The sequence below is a fragment of the Bombina bombina genome, chromosome 6, assembly GCF_027579735.1.
Source record: "Bombina bombina isolate aBomBom1 chromosome 6, aBomBom1.pri, whole genome shotgun sequence".
Taxonomy (NCBI): domain Eukaryota; kingdom Metazoa; phylum Chordata; class Amphibia; order Anura; family Bombinatoridae; genus Bombina; species Bombina bombina.
In genome coordinates, this window is record NC_069504.1 from 165,211,940 (window position 1) to 165,232,927 (window position 20,988).

The 20,988-nt window shown below is 40.7% G+C and overlaps 1 protein-coding gene across 4 annotated transcripts in view; it reads right to left on the bottom strand.

Moving 5' to 3' along the window:
* The window catches only part of ASB15 (ankyrin repeat and SOCS box containing 15), a 141,406-nt gene that overhangs the window by 68,838 nt on the left and 51,580 nt on the right, over positions 1-20,988 (bottom strand). For 3 of the 4 annotated variants that reach the window (XM_053716661.1, XM_053716660.1, XM_053716662.1), the window contains exon 6: positions 19,316-19,474. In XM_053716661.1, coding sequence (XP_053572636.1) covers positions 19,316-19,474 — 159 coding nt within the window. Of the gene's footprint in view, positions 1-7,604; positions 7,700-19,315; positions 19,792-20,988 lie in introns of those variants that run through there. The other variant, XM_053716663.1, reaches the window with a different exon arrangement.

A 20,988-nucleotide genomic window follows, 5' to 3' on the forward strand; every position in this document is an offset into this window, starting at 1 on the left:
CTGCATCACAAAAAAAATCATTAGCCATTTTAAGGATTTTAATGCAGTTGCAAATATCCTCAGAAGATTGATCAGAAACCATTTGAGAAAGAGAATCAGACCAGAAAGACACCACAGCAGCCACAAAGGTGATTTCAACTGCAGATCTAAGCTGAAGTAAGTAATCAATTGAATCCCTAAATTAAATATAGAACTATCCTCCATAGGAAAAGTAGTGCATCAAGGTAAGGTGGAAATAGTTCCACCACCCTTAGAAACGACTTCCCAGGTTGTTAAATTCTCCTCTGAAAGTGGATACATTTTTTTGTAACTTGTTTGAAGGTGCAATAGGAATGCCTGGTTTCTTCCATTCTTCAGCTATATAGTATGTAACCAAGTCTGGTGTTTCAAAACCCTTAAGCACTTTAGGCGGTGCTTTAAAAACTCAATTCATCTTATTTACAGGTTTGAAATCCTCTGGATTCAGTTCTGATAGTTGCAAGGTATTCAAAATTTTCTGAAGTAGGATGCAGATATGGTCCACTTTAAATCTAATGTGGAAACAGCCTCAGGCTCAGGCATAGGATCAAGGTCCTCAGAGGAGACTTCACCCTCAAAACCCTCAGAGCCAGAGTTTTGTAAGGTTGGTGTTAATTGAGCCTGGGGTATAGAACCCTGCGTATTACAGGTAGTGTGAGGAAAATCTCCTGATTTTCATTAATGCTTACTTGGTTTGGGAATAGCGGCTCAAATCTCTGTCATACTCTTTAGAAGTCTGGATTTTAAACTCTGAAGAAATCAGTGGAATACCCTTGGGCCACAAAAACAGACATGGGCAGTAATTTGCAGCAACAAAAACAGCGTTTCGGCAATTACTGCCTTAATCATAGACATGTTAGTGTTGTATTAACCGTAACTTAAATAGCCCCTGTCTTGTGCACTAATTAACACTTGCTGAGCAACTTAAAGGTACTGTAACCTGACAGAATACATTCCAACACGGACATCTTGAGAAACACATCCAGTAGTATTAGTAACTTGGGCCTAGATTTGGAGTTTGGCGGTAGATGGGCTGTTAACGCTCCGCGGGCTTTTTTCTGGTATCGAGAGTTCAAACAAATGCTGCGTTAGGCTCCAAAAAAGGAGCGTAGAGCATTTTTACCGCAAATGCAACTCTCGATACCAGAGTTGCTTACGGACGCGGCCAGCCTCAAAAACGTGCTCGTGCACGATTCCCCCATAGGAAACAATGGGGCTGTTTGAGCTGAAAAAAAACCTAACACCTGCAAAAAAGCCGCGTTCAGCTCCTAACGCAGCCCCATTGTTTCCTATGGGGAAACACTTCCTACGTCTGCACCTAACACTCTAACATGTACCCCGAGTCTAAACACCCCTAACCTTACACTTATTAACCCCTATTCTGCCGCCCCCGCTATCGCTGACCCCTGCATATTATTATTAACCCCTAATCTGCCGCTCCGTACACCGCCGCAACCTACGTTATCCCTATGTACCCCTAATCTGCTGCCCCTAACACCGCCGACCCCTGTATTATATTTATTAACCCCTAATCTGCCCCCCTCAACGTCGCCGACATCTGCCTACACTTATTAACCCCTAATCTGCCGAGCGGACCTGAGCGCTACTATAATAAATTAATTAACCCCTAATCCGCCTCACTAACCCTATCATAAATAGTATTTACCCCTAATCTGCCCTCCCTAACATCGCCGAAACCTAACTTCAATTATTAACCCCTAATCTGCCGACCGGAGCTCATCGCTACTATAATAAATGGATTAACCCCTAAAGCTAAGTCTAACCCTAACACTAACACCCCCCCTAAATTAAATATAATTTTAATCTAACGAAATTAATTAACTCTTATTAAATAAATTATTCCTATTTAAAGCTAAATACTTACCTGTAAAAGAAATCCTAATATAGCTACAATATAAATTATAATTATATTATAGCTATTTTAGGATTAATATTTATTTTACAGGCAACTTTGTAATTATTTTAACCAGGTACAATAGCTATTAAATAGTTAAGAACTATTTAATAGTTACCTAGTTAAAATAATAACAAATTTACCTGTAAAATAAATCCTAACCTAAGTTATAATTAAACCTAACACTACCCTATCAATAAATTAATTAAATAAAATACCTACAATTACCTACAATTAACCTAACACTACACTATCAATAAATAAATTAAATACAATTGCTACAAATAACTACAATTACATAAACTAGCTAAAGTACAAAAAATAAAAAAGAACTAAGTTAAAAAAATAAAAAAATATTTACAAACATAAGAAAAATATTACAACAATTTTAAACTAATTACACCTACTCTAAGCCCCCTAATAAAATAACAAAGACCCCCAAAATAAAAAATTCCCTACCCTATTCTAAATTAATAAATGTAAAAGCTCTTTTACCTTACCAGCCCTGAACAGGGCCCTTTGCGGGGCATGCCCCAAGAAAATCAGCTCTTTTGCCTGTAAAAAAAAACATACAATACCCCCCCCCCCAACATTACAACCCACCACCCACATACCCCTAATCTAACCCAAACCCCCCTTAAATAAACCTAACACTAAGCCCCTGAAGATCTTCCTACCTTGTCTTCACCATCCAGGTATCACCGATCCGTCCTGGCTCCAACATCTTCATCCAACCCAAGCGGGGGTTGGCGATCCATCATCCGGTGGCTGAAGAGGTCCAGAAGAGGCTCCAAAGTCTTCCTCCTATCCGGCAAGAAGAGGACATCAGGACCGGCAAACATCTTCTCCAAGCAGCATCTTCGATCTTCTTGCATCCGGTGCGGAGCGGGTCCATGTTGAAGCAGGCGACGCGGATCCATCCTCTTCTTCCGTTGTCTCCCGACGAATGACGGTTCCTTTAAGGGACGTCATCCAAGATGGCGTCCCTTGAATTCCGATTGGCTGATAGGATTCTATCAGCCAATCGGAATTAAGGTAGGAATATTCTGATTGGCTGATGGAATCAGCCAATCAGAATCAAGTTCAATCCGATTGGCTGATCCAATCATCCAATCAGATTGAGCTCGCATTCTATTGGCTGTTCCGATCAGCCAATAGAATGCGAGCACAATCTGATTGGCTGATTGGATCAGCCAATAGGATTGAACTTGATTCTGATTGGCTGATTCCATCAGCCAATCAGAATATTCCTACCTTAATTCCGATTGGCTGATAGAATCCTATCAGCCAATCGGAATTCAAGGGACGCCATCTTGGATGACGTCCCTTAAAGGAACCGTCATTCGTCGGGAGACAACGGAAGAAGAGGATGGATCCGCGTCGCCTGCTTCAACATGGACCCGCTCCGCACCGGATGCAAGAAGATCGAAGATGCCGCTTGGAGAAGATGTTTGCCGGTCCGGATGTCCTCTTCTTGCCGGATAGGAGGAAGACTTTGGAGCCTCTTCTGGACCTCTTCAGCCACCGGATGATGGATCGCCAACCTCCGCTTGGGTTGGATGAAGATGTTGGAGCCAGGACGGATCGGTGATACCTGGATGGTGAAGACAAGGTAGGAAGATCTTCAGGGGCTTAGTGTTAGGTTTATTTAAGGGGGGTTTGGGTTAGATTAGGGGTATGTGGGTGGTGGGTTGTAATGTTGGGGGGGGGTATTGTATGTTTTTTTTTACAGGCAAAAGAGCTGATTTTCTTGGGGCATGCCCCGCAAAGGGCCCTGTTCAGGGCTGGTAAGGTTAAAGAGCTTTTACATTTATTAATTTAGAATAGGGTAGGGAATTTTTTATTTTGGGGGTCTTTGTTATTTTATTAGGGGGCTTAGAGTAGGTGTAATTAGTTTAAAATTGTTGTAATATTTTTCTAATGTTGGTAAATATTTTTTTATTTTTTGTAACTTAGTTCTTTTTTATTTTTTGTACTTTAGTTAGTTTATGTAATTGTAGTTATTTGTAGCAATTGTATTTAATTTATTTATTGATAGTGTAGTGTTAGGTTAATTGTAGGTAATTGTAGGTAGTTTATTTAATTAATTTATTGATAGGGTAGTGTTAGGTTTAAATATAACTTAGGTTAGGACTTATTTTACAGGTAAATTTGTTATTATTTTAACTAGGTAACTATTAAATAGTTCTTAACTATTTAATAGCTATTGTACCTGGTTAAAATAATTACCAAGTTGCCTGTAAAATAAATATTAATCCTAAAATAGCTATAATATAATTATAATTTATATTGTAGCTATATTAGGATTTCTTTTACAGGTAAGTATTTAGCTTTAAATAGGAATAATTTATTTAATAAGAGTTAATTAATTTCGTTAGATTTAAATTATATTTAAATTAGGGGGGTGTTAGTGTTAGGATTAGACTTAGCTTTAGGGGTTAATCCATTTATTATAGTAGCGGTGAGCTCCGGTCGTCAGATTAGGGGTTAATAATTGAAGTTAGGTGTCGGCGATGTTAGGGAGGGCAGATTAGGGGTTAATACTATTTATGATAGGGTTAGTGAGGCGGATTAGGGGTTAATAACTTTATTATAGTAGCGCTCAGGTCCGCTCGGCAGATTAGGGGTTAATAAGTGTAGGTAGCTGGCGGCGACGTTGAGGGGGGCAGGTTAGGGGTTAATAAATGTAATATAGGGGTCGGCGGTGTTAGGGGCAGCAGATTAGGGGTACATAAGGATAACGTAGGTGGCGGCGCTTTGCGGTCGGCAGATTAGGGGTTAATTATTGTAAGTAGCTGGCGGCGACGTTGTGGGGGGCAGATTAGGGGTTAATAAATGTAATATAGGGGTCGGCGGTGTTAGGGGCAGCAGATTAGGGGTACATGGGGATAATGTAGGTGGTGGCGGTTTGCGGTCGGCAGATTAGGGGTTAAAAAATTTTAATTGAGTGTCGGCGATGTGGGGGGACCTCGGTTTAGGGGTACATAGGTAGTTTATGGGTGTTAGTGTACTTTAGAGTACAGTAGTTAAGAGCTTTATAAACCGGCGTTAGCCCAGAAAGCTCTTAACTCCTGCTTTTTTCAGGCGGCTGGAGTTTTGTCGTTAGAGCTCTAACGCTCACTTCAGAAACGACTCTAAATACCAGCGTTAGAAAGATCCCATTGAAAAGATAGGATACGCAATTGACGTAAGGGGATCTGCGGTATGGAAAAGTCGCGGCTGAAAAGTGAGCGTTAGACCCTTTAATCACTGACTCCAAATACCGGCGGTAGCCTAAAACCAGCGTTAGGAGCCTCTAACACTGGTTTTCACGGCTACCGCCGAACTCTAAATCTAGGCCTAAATCTGTACAATTAGTGTCTTTAGACTGTTAAATCGAAAAATTATACAGTACTACATATTAAAAATAGACACAAGGTGTATATACATACAGTATATATAGTATTGTATAGACTCACACTGGTTAAAGTATGAAAACAGGCGAAAGAAGCAATGTGCCATCAGAAGGAATATCTTATAGTAATAGTAATGTATAGGAGGGGAGGGGGGCAGGTAATAGATTCTCTATTGTCTTTGACAGAAATTTATGATGTCACCATCTTTATTAAAGCCTAGTGGTCTCCTTGTTTTTAGTTGGAAGATCCAGAAGGCTTCCCTATACAGCAGCAATCTGCTGGTCCTGTCACCTCCCCTCAGTGAGGGTCTGACATACTCTAGTACTTGCTATTTAAAGCAGGTAACATTCTGATTATGGGTAAAGATAAAGTGCTGTGCTAGATCAGAGCAATTATTGCTTTGTCCAATGTTATTCAAGTGTTCTCTAATTCTTGATCTTGCTTCTCTTGTGGAGCAACCAATGTATTGTTTCTCGCACAGAGAGCACTCTACCAAATAACATATGCAGTTCTGCAATTGGTAAGGTCTAGTAGATTATACTTTCTTTGTGTTACTTTTGACAGGAAAATGCATGTAGTCTCAGCATGACTGCATGCTATACACTTACTAAAGTGGCATTTGTAGTGACCCTTAGCATTAAGCCAGCTACTATTGCTTATTTTGCCTGTTTTTAGCATACTCGGAGAAAGGACATTGCCAAAATTCAGCCTCTTTTCGCAACAAACTTACAGCCATTGGAAACATAGTCCTTGCGGCTTTCTTCGGCTGTCAGGATGGGAAAATGTTTTTCAACAATATTGCATATTTCCTTAAACTGTGAACTGTATGTGGTTACAAAGACTGGTTTGGAGGCATCAAACACAATGTGTGCTCTTCCTCTCCTGACATCCTGTAACATATCACTTATTTTCATCCTAGTAACTTCAAGGTATGCACTATTGATTGTTTTATTTTTATAGCCCCTCTCCTTTAGCTGAGCTATAAGAAGTTCACTCTCTCTCTCTGAAAATCTGTGTCGTTAGAGCAATTCCGTTTTATACGGATAAACTGCCCTTTGGCTATTACAAAACCAGTGTGTGGTGGGTGGTTACTTTGTGCGTGTAGAACTGCATTTGATGTGATTGGTTTTCTATACAGGACAGTATTAATCATGTTAGATTGTGAATCACCAATCAGTGTTACATCTAAGTATGGTATACTCTGTGTATGGTAAGAGAAAATGAATTTTAAGTTCACTTCATTATCATTCAAATAATTTAAAAATTCATGGGTTTCTTGTTCTGTACCGGTCCAGACCAGTAAAAGATAGTCAATGTATCTTTTGTAAGTTTTTATAAATTGACTAAAGGGATTTCAATCTCAATAAACGTGGGACCGCTCCCACCAACCCATAAAAAGGTTGGCGTAGGCTGGGGCAAATTTTGCCCCCATAGCGGTCCTACATTTCTGGAGTAAGTACTCTCCATCAAATTGGAAATATTTATGTGTCAGAAGTAGATCCAACACCCGCAGTAAGTAATCTTTAAGTTTTCTGTCATAACTGCTATAATATTTAAGTGAGGAGCTAATAGTTTGTAGATCAAAATTATGTTGGATGGCCAAATATAACTCCACCACATCTATTGTTAGCCAGGTACAATTGTCTTCCCAGACAATTTGACTTAGGGTGTTTAGCAAATGTTTTGTGTCCTTAATGTATGAAGGCAAATGTTGGACAAGAGGTTGCAAGAGGGTCTCTGTCCAGCTGGAGAGCCTCTAAAAAAGTTACCCAACACCCGAAACTATTGGTCTCCCCTGTACCTCCTCCAAGGATTTGTGCACTTTCGGGAGATGATGGAAGATCGGGCTGATTGGTCTTGTGACAAATAAAAAATCTCTAGTATCCACATCCAGTAATTGTCTGCCAGGTGTCATACTGGCAGGATTATGGCATGTAAATTTGAGATGTTGGACACAATTAGCACATAGCTGTTTTATTTGGTCCACTGGAACAGTTTTGCATAATAAACAAGGAGAATTTACTGCAGAAAGTCAAATTTAGTGGGGCCATTCTGGGTACAGACATGACTTCAAAATAATAAGCAAAACTGCAGGTAGTTGGAAATAAAAATATATTACAAAACTTTATATTATATGTGTATTTGCACAAAATACAACAAGGAAATGATTGTCTGGGGCTGCCTTTAAAAAACACCTCAGAACCCTAGAAGACAGAGAAAAAAACAAAATAATTTTTATTACCCACCCCCTCAGAAGCTCCTATGAGGGTACTCACCCCCCTCCTGGACATATAAAGGGTTAAAACTGGACCCAGATAGCTTGTAAGGACTGGAGACAGGCCCAGAGAAAATTTTCAGTCACTTGGAGATCCTGTGAGGGAGAGAGAAAGGGAGCCAAATGGGGGCAAGCCTAAGTCTGGAATAATGTGCAGGCTAAAGGCCTGTGAGAAAAAAAAAAACACTAAAACTCATCATATACATATAATATTGAATAAAAACTATTTTTGATCCTCCTTGTGCCCCCAACCCTAACCTCATCATGAGCTGAACCATTAACTGCATATGACAAATAACGGTTTTCTTAAAGAGACGGTGTTGCTTTTTTGTTCTATGAGGAAATATAGTGAACCCAGGACTAAAACATATTGAGGGTTGCTAAGGCAATGAAAAATATGAGATTTTAACTCTCAGTTCCATAATTTTTGGTGTTAAACACATAGATAAAGTGCTATCTGTAAAGGCTGAGAACCCCCAACGATGTAGTACCTATACAAGGAGGGTACTAGGGCTAGTTCATGGGCTATGTTTAGTGTCTAAGTCACTTATCTGGACTGCAGCACCCCTCCACTGTATCTTACCAGCTTGCTGAGGCCTTTGTTCCTCACGGAATGCTGATTTAGTAGAAAGCCCATCCAGTGCAAGTAAATATACTGCAGAGGATACTTGCAGATATACCAGCAACCCCTAAGGTGGAGGCTAAGAGGCATGTCCCCTGCGACGCCTGAGGGCAATTATGGCTGAGAGATTTACCTGTGAGAGTACTGACATGCTATAATTGAGGTATTCATTTACCCCTGCTTTACTCAGAATTTTGGAGAAATGATCCTGAAGTCTTCCCTGAGTGAAGATGGAAGAGGGGTACTGGGTCTCAAGTCAGGTCTGAGCTCCCAATAAATAATTAGAAAGAAAATAATAAAATCTTGCTTGCAGTGCACCTCTTTTAACCTCTTCTCCTCAGAGGCCAAGAACAAACTGGGTAGGGAGAGGAGGTGGGAGGGATTAAAGTTCTTGTGAGGGTTCATGACCTCCTCCTAGTTGCAGGAAATATATCCCACATGTTATGGACACCTATTAACTCTCCTCATTTTAAGAAAGAAATGGGCCTCAAATCGGTCTGAGAACCCCCCTTAACAAAAATTCAGGAGCACCTCAATTATTCACCCACCTCCTGGAATGCAAAAATTAGTCTGGCATACCAGTAAGGTTGGAGGGATGAAGGGCTCTTGAAAGTTTTGGGGAATCTACAGACAAACAAAGCATGCCTTCAAACAAAGACAATGAGATACAAACAAGTATGACACAGGCCCTTTGTAATCTCCTTAGAGAGTGCCATTCTTTCTATGTGTTGTGTTAAAGATTTTTTTTAAATTTTCCCTATGGGCTTTGCACCCAGGTTTAACTTGGGGTAACTGTCTGAGTCCATTAAAGCTGTGCAGCTGTCTAGGAGTGCTGGTGAGCACCCAGGGCTGTGAATTTAGCAGGGTCATGGGATCTGTACACCGTCTGGTTTGAGAGTGCAATCCATTTCCATGTTTTGTATGTGTCTAGGGATATTACAAAGGGCCTTGTTTGTATCTTAGTGTGTTTGGTTGAAGACTGGTATTGTGTGGCTGTTGGTTAGGGATCCAGGGAGGAAGAAACATTTCCCTGGTCCTGTCATCATTTGGCCAAGTTCTGTAACTAACTCTTCCATTTTGCTTTTAATCTAGCAGTGTGCTTGCAAGAGAGAGCCAGTCTTTCTATGTGTGTGTGTGTGATATATATATATATATATATATATATATATATATATATATATATATATATATATATATATTTATATATATATATATATATATATACAGTGGGGGAAAAAAGTATTTAGTCAGCCACCAGTTGTGCAAGTTCTCCCACTTAAGAAGATGAGAGAGGCCTGTAATTTTCATCATGGGTATACCTCAACTATGAGAGACAAAATGTGGAAACAAATCCAGACAATGACATTGTCTGATTTGGAAAGAATTTATTTGCAAATTATGGTGGAAAATAAGTATTTGGTCAATATCAAAAGTTCATCTCAATACTTTGTTATATATCCTTTATTGGCAATGACAGAGGTCAAACGTTTTCTGTAAGTCTTCACAAGGTTGTCACACACTGTTGCTGGTATGTTGGCCCATTCCTGCATGCAGATCTCCTCTAGAGCAGTGATGTTTTGGGGCTGTCGCTGGGCAACACGGACTTTCAACTCCCTCCAAAGGTTTTCTATGGGGTTGAGATCCGGAGACTGGCTAGGCCACTCCAGGACCTTGAAATGCTTCTTACGAAGCCACTCCTTCGTTGCCCGGGCGGTGTGTTTGGGATCATTGTCATGCTGAAAGACCCAGCCACGTTTCATCTTCAATGCCCTTGCTGATGGAAGGAGGTTTGCACTCAAAATCTCACAATACATGGCCCCAATCATTCTTTCATGTACACGGATCAGTCATCCTGTTCCCTTTGCAGAGAAACAGCCCCAAAGCATGATGTTGCCACCCCATGCTTCACAGTAGGTATGGTGTTCTCTTTCCTCCAAACATGACAAGTTGTGTTTCTACCAAACAGTTCTACTTTGGTTTCATCTGACCATATGACATTCTCCCAGTCCGCTTCTGGATCATCCAAATGCTCTCTAGCATACTTCAGATGGGCCCTGACATGTACTGGCTTAAGCAGGGGGACACGTCTGGCACTGCAGGAACTGAGTCCCTGGCGGCGTAGTGTGTTACTGATGGTAGCCTTTGTTACATTGGTCCCAGCTCTCTGCAGGTCATTCACTAGGTCCCCCCGTGTGGTTCTGGGATGTTTGCTCACCTTTCTTGTGATCATTTTGACCCCACGGGGTGAGATCTTGCGTGGAGCCCCAGATCGAGGGAGATTATCAGTGGTCTTGTATGTCTTCCATTTTCTAATTATTGCTCCCACAGTTGATTTCTTCACACCAAGCTGCTTGCCTATTGCAGATTCAGTCTTCCCAGCCTGGTGCAGGTCTACAATTTTGTTTCTGGTGTCCTTCGACAGCTCTTTGGTCTTCACCATAGTGGAGTTTGGAGTGTGACTGTTTGAGATTGTGGACAGGTGTCTTTTATACTGATAACAAGTTCAAACAGGTGCCATTAATACAGGTAATGAGTGGAGGACAGAGGAGCTTCTTAAAGAAGAAGATATAGGTCTGTGAGAGCCAGAAATCTTGCTTGTTTGTAGGTGACCAAATACTTATTTTCCCCCATAATTTGCAAATAAATTCTTTCCAAATCAGACTATGTGATTGTCTGGATTTGTTTCCACATTTTGTCTCTAATAGTTGAGGTATACCTATGATGAAAATTACAGGCCTCTCTCATCTTCTTAAGTGGGAGAACTTGCACAATTGGTGGCTGACTAAATACTTTTTTCCCCCACTGTATATATATATATATATATATATATATATATATATATATATATATATATATATAGTTGAATGAAGAGGAATAGCGGAGGACGGTTAAAACTTCTTGTTTTATTCAACCATAGATAAAATCGACATCCATGGATCACATAAACGGCACAGACTAGCAACAAACTGCTAACATGTTTCGACCCTTAGGTTAGGTTAGGACCTAAGGGTCAAAACATGTTAGCAGTTTGTTGCTAGTCTGTGCCGTTTATGTGATCCATGGATGTCGATTTTATCTATGATTTAATAAAACAAGAAGTTTTAACCGTCCTCCGCTATTCCTCTTCATTCAACTTTATTTTCATCAGGCGGCGGTGATGGTCTGTGCTCTTGGAGTCCCAGTGTTGGCTGTTTTATCGTTATCTTCTGCGGCTGTATCCATGGATGAGCCGATTGGAGCTGGAGAATAACGTGTTCCAACCAACGAACCCTCCTGCATAGTAGGATGTTGGAGCCTTCTTTACGAGTGATGGCTATTTGGAAGCACCGACTAACTGACTGACTGCTTGTGAGACGCTGATTGAGCCCCGGCCGGTTGCAGTGAGCGTAGGTCTAAAGGACCACTTAAGCAGATACTGCTATCACCATACTTTATACCACCAGAGCCTCAATATCGATTGTTGATATATAGTCCTCTCCAAGTTTTCACTTTGCAGTTTTTTCTCCAGGCGTGTACAGGGGGTTTATTCATGTTCATGTCTGTTTCAGCATAACCATTGTTGATTGTTATCATTGTGACTACTGTGACTCAGTAACCCAGGATTCTCATTTGAGTCCTAAACCAGCCTATTTACACTGGGACTTTTTGTATGTACAGGGAGTGCAGAATTATTAGGCAAGTTGTATTTTTGAGGATTAATTTTATTATTGAACAACAACCATGTTCTCAATGAACCCAAAAAACTCATTAATATCAAAGCTAAATAGTTTTGGAAGTAGTTTTTAGTTTGTTTTTAGTTATAGCTATTTTAGGGGCATATCTGTGTGTGCAGGTGACTATTACTGTGCATAATTATTAGGCAACTTAACAAAAAACAAATATATACCCATTTCAATTATTTATTTTTACCAGTGAAACCAATATAACATCTCAACATTCACAAATATACATTTCTGACATTCAAAAACAAAACAAAAACAAATCAGTGACCAATATAGCCACATTTCTTTGCAAGGACACTCAAAAGCCTGCCATCCATGGATTCTGTCAGTGTTTTGATCTGTTCACCATCAACATTGCGTGCAGCAGCAACCACAGCCTCCCAGACACTGTTCAGAGAGGTGTACTGTTTTCCCTCCTTGTAAATCTCACATTTGATGATGGACCACAGGTTCTCAATGGGGTTCAGATCAAGTGAACAAGGATGCAATGTCATTAGATTTTCTTCTTTTATACCCTTTCTTGCCAGCCACTCTGTGGAGTACTTGGACGCGTGTGATGGAGCATTGTCCTGCATGAAAATCATGTTTTTCTTGAAGGATGCAGACTTCTTCCTGTACCACTGCTTGAAGAAGGTGTCTTTCAGAAACTGGCAGTAGGACTGGGAGTTGAGCTTGACTCCATCCTCAACCCGAAAAGGCCCCACAAGCTCATCTTTGATGATACCAGCCCAAACCAGTACTCCACCTCCACCTTGCTGGCGTCTGAGTCGGACTGGAGCTCTCTGCCCTTTACCAATCCAGCCACGGGCCCATCCATCTGGCCCATCAAGACTCTCATTTCATCAGTCCATAAAACCTTAGAAAAATCAGTCTTGAGATATTTCTTGGCCCAGTCTTGACGTTTCAGCTTGTGTGTCTTGTTCAGTGGTGGTCGTCTTTCAGCCTTTCTTACCTTGGCCATGTCTCTGAGTATTGCACACCTTGTGCTTTTGGGCACTCCAGTGATGTTGCAGCTCTGAAATATGGCCAAACTGGTGGCAAGTGGCATCTTGGCAGCTGCACGCTTGACTTTTCTCAGTTCATGGGCAGTTATTTTGCGCCTTGGTTTTTCCACATGCTTCTTGCGACCCTGTTGACTATTTTGAATGAAACGCTTGATTGTTCGATGATCACGCTTCAGAAGCTTTGCAATTTTAAGAGTGCTGCATCCCTCTGCAAGATATCTCACTATTTTTTACTTTTCTGAGCCTGTCAAGTCCTTCTTTTGACCCATTTTGCCAAAGGAAAGGAAGTTGCCTAATAATTATGCACACCTGATATAGGGTGTTGATGTCATTAAACCACACCCCTTCTCATTACAGAGATGCACATCACCTAATATGCTTAATTGGTAGTAGGCTTTCAAGCCTATACAGCTTTGAGTAAGACAACATGCATAAAGAGGATGATGTGGTCAAAATACTCATTTGCCTAATAATTCTGCACTCCCTGTATTTATATAATATCATGTATTCCAATGCTCATTTATATTCTGGAATACATTCTGAGGGACAGTAAACTCTCACGTTTTTGTTTTATATATATATATATATATATATATATATATATATATATATATATATATATATATTATAACAACAAGAGAAAATCATGGGGCAGAAGTGCAAGGTACTCAAAATTCCCTTCCACAAATGCTCCAAAAGTCCACCCTTATCTGGCACAGTACTATAAGTATCCAAAATAAAAAATCAGAAAAATGCCACCTTGGTATGCAGAAAAATAAGTCATTTAATGAGATTAGAAATATAACAACATTAATATGTAAATATGAATAAAGCCACTATAGCGGTGTAATAAAGTAGTGTCCACTGCAGAAAATATCAAAAATTCAAATTGTCTCCAAGGGTACCCTTTGAAAAATATTTATAATAACTTCAGAGCTCTCAAAAATAATTAATTATATGTCCATATTAGGGTAAAGTTAAACCCACAATAGGAGTTAGTATCCCAATGGTAGTTAATCCATGTCTCCAAATTTCATATGATAATAAGCAGTCAAAAGCAACAGCAGTAAGTCCAGGTTAGAATAAGACAGTAGCGGTAAGATAGAAACGCACAGAGCAGTCTCCCCCAGTAATGGCAAAGCAATTCGTATAAAGCAGATGCTAGTATAGGAAGGGTTAGTTAGTCAAGCATGTATTTCTCATCCATAGTTGTCCAGGGCACAATATCCATGTATTTGTATCACCGTAGTGAATATAGGCAGTGTTACTCACCTAACCCTCCTGACGATATCACAACTAGCTCCGATGGCTGGGAGGCCGGTTGCCTATCGATATGCATGCTTACCGTATTGATCCAATGCTGTAATGCTGTTTGCGCAGACTTTTACCTCAATGCATATAAGGTTCCTTGTTGAGACTAGTCCTTAGTTCCCAGTTTCTGTAGTGGACACAGCCGGAAGAAGCCCCATGCCGTAAGGGATGAAACGTACATAGCGTAAGGCAAGAGAAGGCAGCTACATGTGTTCCACTACAGAAACTGGGAACTAATTGAGGTAAAAGTCTGCACAAACAGCATTACAGCATTGGATCAATACGGTAAGCGTGCATAGCGACAGGCAACCGGCCTCCCAGCCATCGGAGCTAGTTTTGATATCGTCAGGAGGATTAGGTGAGTAACACTGCCTATATTCACTACGGTGATACAAATACATGGATATTGTGCCCTGGACAACTATGGATGAGAAATACATGCTTGAGTAACTAACCCTGCCTATACTAGCATCTGCTTTATACGAATTGCTTTGCCATTACTGGGGGAGACTGCTCTGTGCGCTTCTATCTTACCGCTACTGTCTTATTCTAACCTGGACTTACTGCTGTTGCTTTTGACTGCTTATTATCATATGAAATTTGGAGACATGGATTAACTACCATTGGGATACTAACTCCTATTGTGTGTTTAACTTTACCCTAATATGAACATATAATTAATTATTTTTGAGAGCTCTGAAGTTATTATAAATATTTTTCAAAGGGTACCCTTGGAGACAATTTGAATTTTTGATATTTTCTGCAGTGGACACTACTTTATTACATCGCTATAGTGGCTTTATTCATATTTACATATTATAATAATAATAATAATAATAAATTGCGATTTATATAGCGCTTTTCTCCCTGTGAGACTCAAAGCACTTTACAAATATACCAACATAAGACATAAAATTTAGGAGTTTCTGAAGGTCAGATAAGCGGACTGAATGCCTGATGGAAGAGGTGGGTCTTTAGCTTTTTTTTAAAAGTCTGTAAGGACGGTGCCTCTCTGATTGCGCATGGTAAAGAGTTCCAGAAAGTAGGGGCAGCGTGGCAGAATGCTCTGGAGCCTGAGTTTGTCCTTATTCTTGGCACTGAGAGGAGAGATGTGTTGGCTGACCTAAGTGAGCGGGATGGGATGTAGGGTGTCAGGGGCTCTTTCAGGTACTGTGGGCCTTGGTTGTTTAAGGCTTTGAAGGTCAGCAGGCCAATTTTAAAATATGTTCGCCATTTAATTGGAAGCCAATGCAGGGAGTGGAGAACAGGTGTTATGTGGCAGGAGCGAGTTTGATTGGTCAATAGTCTGGCTGCTGCGTTTTGTACTGTCTGAAGGCGATGGAGTTCTTTTTTTGGGAGGCCCAAGTAAAGTGCATTGCAGTAATCTAGCCTAGAGGATACAAATGCATGGATTAATGTTGGCATATCATCCGGTGGAATTAAGTGTTGTATCCTGGCTATGTTTTTCAGATGAAAGTAGGCAGATTTTATTATGGAGGAAATCTGCTGTTTAAAAGATAGTCCAGCGTCAATCAGCACTCCGAGGTTTTGTACCTTTGCTGAACTAACGAGTTCAGAGCCTCCAAGCTCCAGGCCAGTTCGGTGATCATGGGATATTTTTGATGCCCGGGGTCCCCTCACCAAGAGTAACTCTGTTTTGTCAGGGTTTACTTTGAGACAGCTAGCATTCATCCATTCTATGAGGTCTGTTAAGCAACTGTTTATGCGGCATGCTGGGTCTGTAGTATCTGGAGCAAAGGAGAAGTAGAGTTGTGTGTCATCAGCATAACAATGATACCTTAAGCCATATCGGTTAATGATGTCCCTCAGTGGTAGTAAGTAAATTGCGAATAGCATGGGAGACAGGATAGATCCTTGTGGAACTCCGCAGGCCAGTTCTGTTGGTGCTGATGAGCTTGATCCTGATATTACTCTCTGTGATCTACCAGTGAGGAAGGATTTAAACCAGTTAAGGACTGTGCCTCCTAGACCACAGATGTACTGCAAGCACTCTATTAGAATCCTATGGTCAATGGTGTCAAATGCAGCTGAGAGATCCAGGAGGATTAGAATGGAGTAATCACCTTTGTCTCTTGCCATGAGGAGATCATTTAGCACTCCGACTAGCGCTGTTTCAGTGCTGTGGCGGCATCTGAAGCCTGACTGGAAAGGATCGAATATGTTTAGAATATGTTCCAGTTGAGTTGCCACTACTTTTTCAATTATTTTCCCCAGAAATGGGAGGTTGGATACTGGTCTGTAATTAGTCATGCAGTCTGGGTCTAATAAATGTTTCTTTAGGAGTGGTTTTACCACAGCTTCTTTTAGAGGATCTGGAAAGTCTCCTGTTTTTAGTGAACACTGCACTATTTTTGTGAGGACTGGGGCGAGTGTTTCAATGCATCCAGATATGAGCTGAGTTGGAGCAGGGTCTAAGTCACACGTAGTAGGGTGCAACTTTTGTATGGTGTTTTTAACTTCTTTTATATCCACATTTGTAAAAGTGGACCATAAACTGGGGCAGTCTGGCATTCCATTGTAGTGGTTCTGGTGTGTAACTGTTTGGCCTGCTGTGATAGCGGTTCGGATTGAGGAAATCTTGTCTCTGAAGAAGTTTGCAAATGCTTCACATTTATCCTGAGAAAAGTTGGTGGGGCTAAGCATGCATGCTGGTTTGCAGAGCCTTTCTACAGTGCAAAACAGTTGCCTGGGTCTATTGTGGGAGAGTGCAATTTCGCGTGATAAAAATGAAGATTTTTTCTGAGTTATCTTGGATTGATATTTATTTAGATGTTTGGTAAGAGTGGCTTTATCCTCTGGATCATGTGTTCTGCGCCACTTTCTCTCGAGCTTACGTCCTGTTCTTTTCATTTCTCTGATGGAGCTATCAAACCACGGTGCATTGTTGTGGGTTTGGACAGTGCGTATGCGAGATGGTGCAATGCTTTCTAGGGTGTCTCTCATGGTTTTGTTGTAGAGTCGGACTAAGGAGCTGGGGTCTTCGCAGGTGCCCATTAGTTCACTTAGATCCATATGTGATGCTACATCCAGTGATGTCACCCCTTTTAGTGAGCGGTGTTTGACCAGGTTCTGAGGCTGGTGTCTGGTTGATTGTGATACAATGGAGAAGTGAATGGAGTGGTGGTCTGACCAGGTAACTGGGTTTACAGTTACTGGTGACACTTCTAGTCCAGACTGAAACACTAGATCAAGTGTATGACCTTTTCTGTGGGTGGGAGTGGTGACGATTTGTGTAAAGCCGAGTGTACTCATCAAGCTGAGGAGATCCTGCCAAAGCAGGGATAGGGTGTTGTCAATCCAAGTGTTGAAGTCTCCTAATATATGCCATCTGGAGTGTTCAAGGATTAAGCCAGCCAAAAGGTCTGGGAGTTCCTGAAGAAATCTCTTCCCATCTCCTGGGGGTCTGTATATTAGCAGTATTCGGAATCCTCTCTCTATTGAGAGGCTGGCAGCTACACATTCAAATGATTGGGTTTTGTGGACTGATATTGGTCTGGGATTTAAAGATGATTTTGCACAGATCATAACTCCACCTCCCTTGCAATCTTGTCTCGGGCGGTGGAACACTGTGTAATTGTCTGGAATAGCTGCCTCTAGAATAGGCCCTGCATTTTCATCTAACCATGATTCTGTGATGCATGCTAATTCGCATGTTTCAATAAGGTCGGAAATAATAGCTGTTTTGTTCTTTATTGATCTGGCATTGCATAGGATTGCTCTGATAGGACAGTCTTGGGATTCTGAGTTTTTGCTCTGTACTTTGGAGATAACGTGTCTTCTAATAGGGATCACACAAAAAGATTTTCTTGATTTGATATTGCGGTTTTTGTGGCTTTTAGGTTGGATCACTTCAATTGGGCTTGCGGGTGGGCAGGGTGGTGGGGCAGCTGTGATAGTGTCAGGATATAGAACTTTACATTTTGATTTTCATCCACGACAGCCCCTGTCGGTCCCTTTGAAAATGCTGAGTGATTTTAGGGTAGCCACTAGTGAGGGACTGAGTGCAGATATGAGGGCGTATAGGTGGTCATTCCCTCTGCAGTGAAGGGGTTAAAATAGCTTCTAGTATTTGTAGGAATGTTAGCAGTGGGGGCTGGTTACATTGCCCTGCTCTATAGAATTCAGGCCAGAGTGAGGTGTGACATTTTGCACTTCAGGCTGCATTGTAGATAACAGATAAGAAAGCATGCAGGGGTTTTAAACCAATATATTAATGTTGTTATATTTCTAATCACATTAAATGACTTATTTTTCTGCATACCAAGGTGGCATTTTTCTGATTTTTTATTTTGGATACTTATAGTACTGTGCCAGATAAGGGTGGACTTTTGGAGCATTTGTGGAAGGGAATTTTGAGTGCCTTGCACTTCTGCCCCATGATTTTCTCTTGTTGTTATAACATTAATAATATAACGACCTCTGTGCACTGCACACTTGCAAGTACCCTAATTAAAGCAAGTGTGTACAATTCTGGTGCCAATCATCCTTGTAAAAAAAAAAAATTATAATATATATATATATATATATATATATATATATAAATTATTTAACGCAAAAAGTCTCACTCTTTAACATAAAGCATACCAGTAAGATCCCCTTAATGAGATACACAGTACCTAAGGTAAAAATTGCCTTAAAAAAATTCCTGAGGGGTCTAACAACACTGACAAAGAATCTTACAGAATCTCACCAGACCAGAGAGCTTTAGCCAATTAGTTCATGCATAACTCCACGGGCGTGAACACAATGTTATCTATATGACACACATGAACTAGCACGGTCTGGTTGTGAAAAGCTAATAAAATGCACTGAGATAAGAGTCAACCTGCAATGGCTTAGAAGCAGGCAGAGATTTAGAGGTTATAAAGTATATTAATATAACAATGTTGGTTGTGCAAAGCTAGGGAATGGGTAGTAAAGGCATTATCTAATTTTTTAAACAACAACAAAAATCAAGTATACTATCCCTTTAACATTTACCTTTGTATGTCTGAGAACCAAAGAATCTGAAATCAGTAACAATGATACTTACAAATCAGTAGTGCAGATTCTCCTCTGCTACTTTTGGTGTTTGGCCAGACTCCCTTTTCTAGTAATGCTTTTACATTTTCAACAAGGCCAGCTTTGGCAGCAAGAGTTAGTGGGGTTTCTCCATCATTTGTCCTTTGTTCCCAAAATGTTTTATCTACTGCTGCATGGAAATAAAAGAAAATGTTATTGCATATTTGTCTTTAATATTTTCCTACTATATAGCTATACATGCAACCTGAAATGAATAACACTTTGAGGAAAATAACACAGAAATCTTGATAAAGATTGTCTGCGCATAGACACAAAGTCAATGTACCAAGATCCTGAAACAGAGGGATCAAGTGGATAATATGAAGAGGAAACGTAGCAAGAAAAACCATTGAAAATATATATCATTACAGAAAGAGAAGCAATCTGCCAGGAATGAACAGCAGCTCAGTAGCTTGTGCTATGGCCCGGTTACCTTCCTGGGAGTAGCTTCTTTTAGCCCAATTGTGCTTTTCATAGAGGAAAACTTTCCAGAAGTATATCAGTCTGATCCCGCCTAACAAGGGCAGTCCAGCCTCAAAATACCAGGCTATTCTCCTCTGAACAAGGGAAAAGGCAACCCCAGACAATTGTTTTGGCCTCATCAGTGAGGTGCAGCCATATCCCTCTAGGCATAATGAGCAAGGAAACCACATATGGTTTCCCGCATCACCCTTTTGTGTATTTGTATTATGACTCTCCCCAGGGTCATAATACAAATACCTACAGAAAGAGAAGAAATCTGCCAGGAACAAACAACAGCTCAATGGCTAGTTCTATAGCCCGGTCACCACCTGGGAGCCTGGGAGTAGCTTCATGTAGCCCAATTGTGCTATTCACAAACTACTATGGAATATGGTTGCACCTCACTGACAAAGCCCAAAGAGGGCCGAAATGATCGTCTGGGGTTGCCGTGTTCCTTGTTCAGAGGAGGATTGCCTGGTATTTCGTGTCTGAACTGACCTCACTAGATGGGATCAGACTGATATACTTCAAGAAAGTTATCCTCTGTGAAAAGCACAATTGAGCTAAAAGCTGATCCTAGGTGGTAATTTGCCATAGATCAAGCTACTGAGCTGTTGTTCGTTCCTGGTGGAGTGCTTCTCTTTCTGTATGCATTTGAATTATTACCCTGGGGAAGTCTCCCTAAGGGTGATGGGGGAAACCAGATATGGACTCCTACTTGCCCAATGTGCTTAGAGGAATATGGCTGCACATCACTGACAAGGCCCAAAGAAGGCCAAAAGGATCATCTGGGGTTGCCGTGTTCCCTGTTCAGAGGAGGATTGCCTGGTATTTTGGGGCTGGAGTGACCTCACTGAGATTAATCAGACTGATATACTTCAGGAAAGTTCTCCTCTGTGAAAAGCAAAATTGGGCTAAAAGAGGCTGCTCCTATGTGGTAATTCACCATACAACAACTACTGAGCTGTAGTTCATTCCTGGTAGAGCGCTTCTCTAAATATGTATTGTTGCCTTTTTAAAGCCTGACCGGCAAAGTTTTTTAGCTTTTTCCTTAAGGCAGGGTATTCATGGGTGGCTATTTATTAAAGAGATGTGTGCCTAGTACTAGTGATCTCTTTACCTCTTTTCTATATTCTTTTTTTCTATACAGTGCTTGGGGATATAGGGATGTCTGTGATGTGT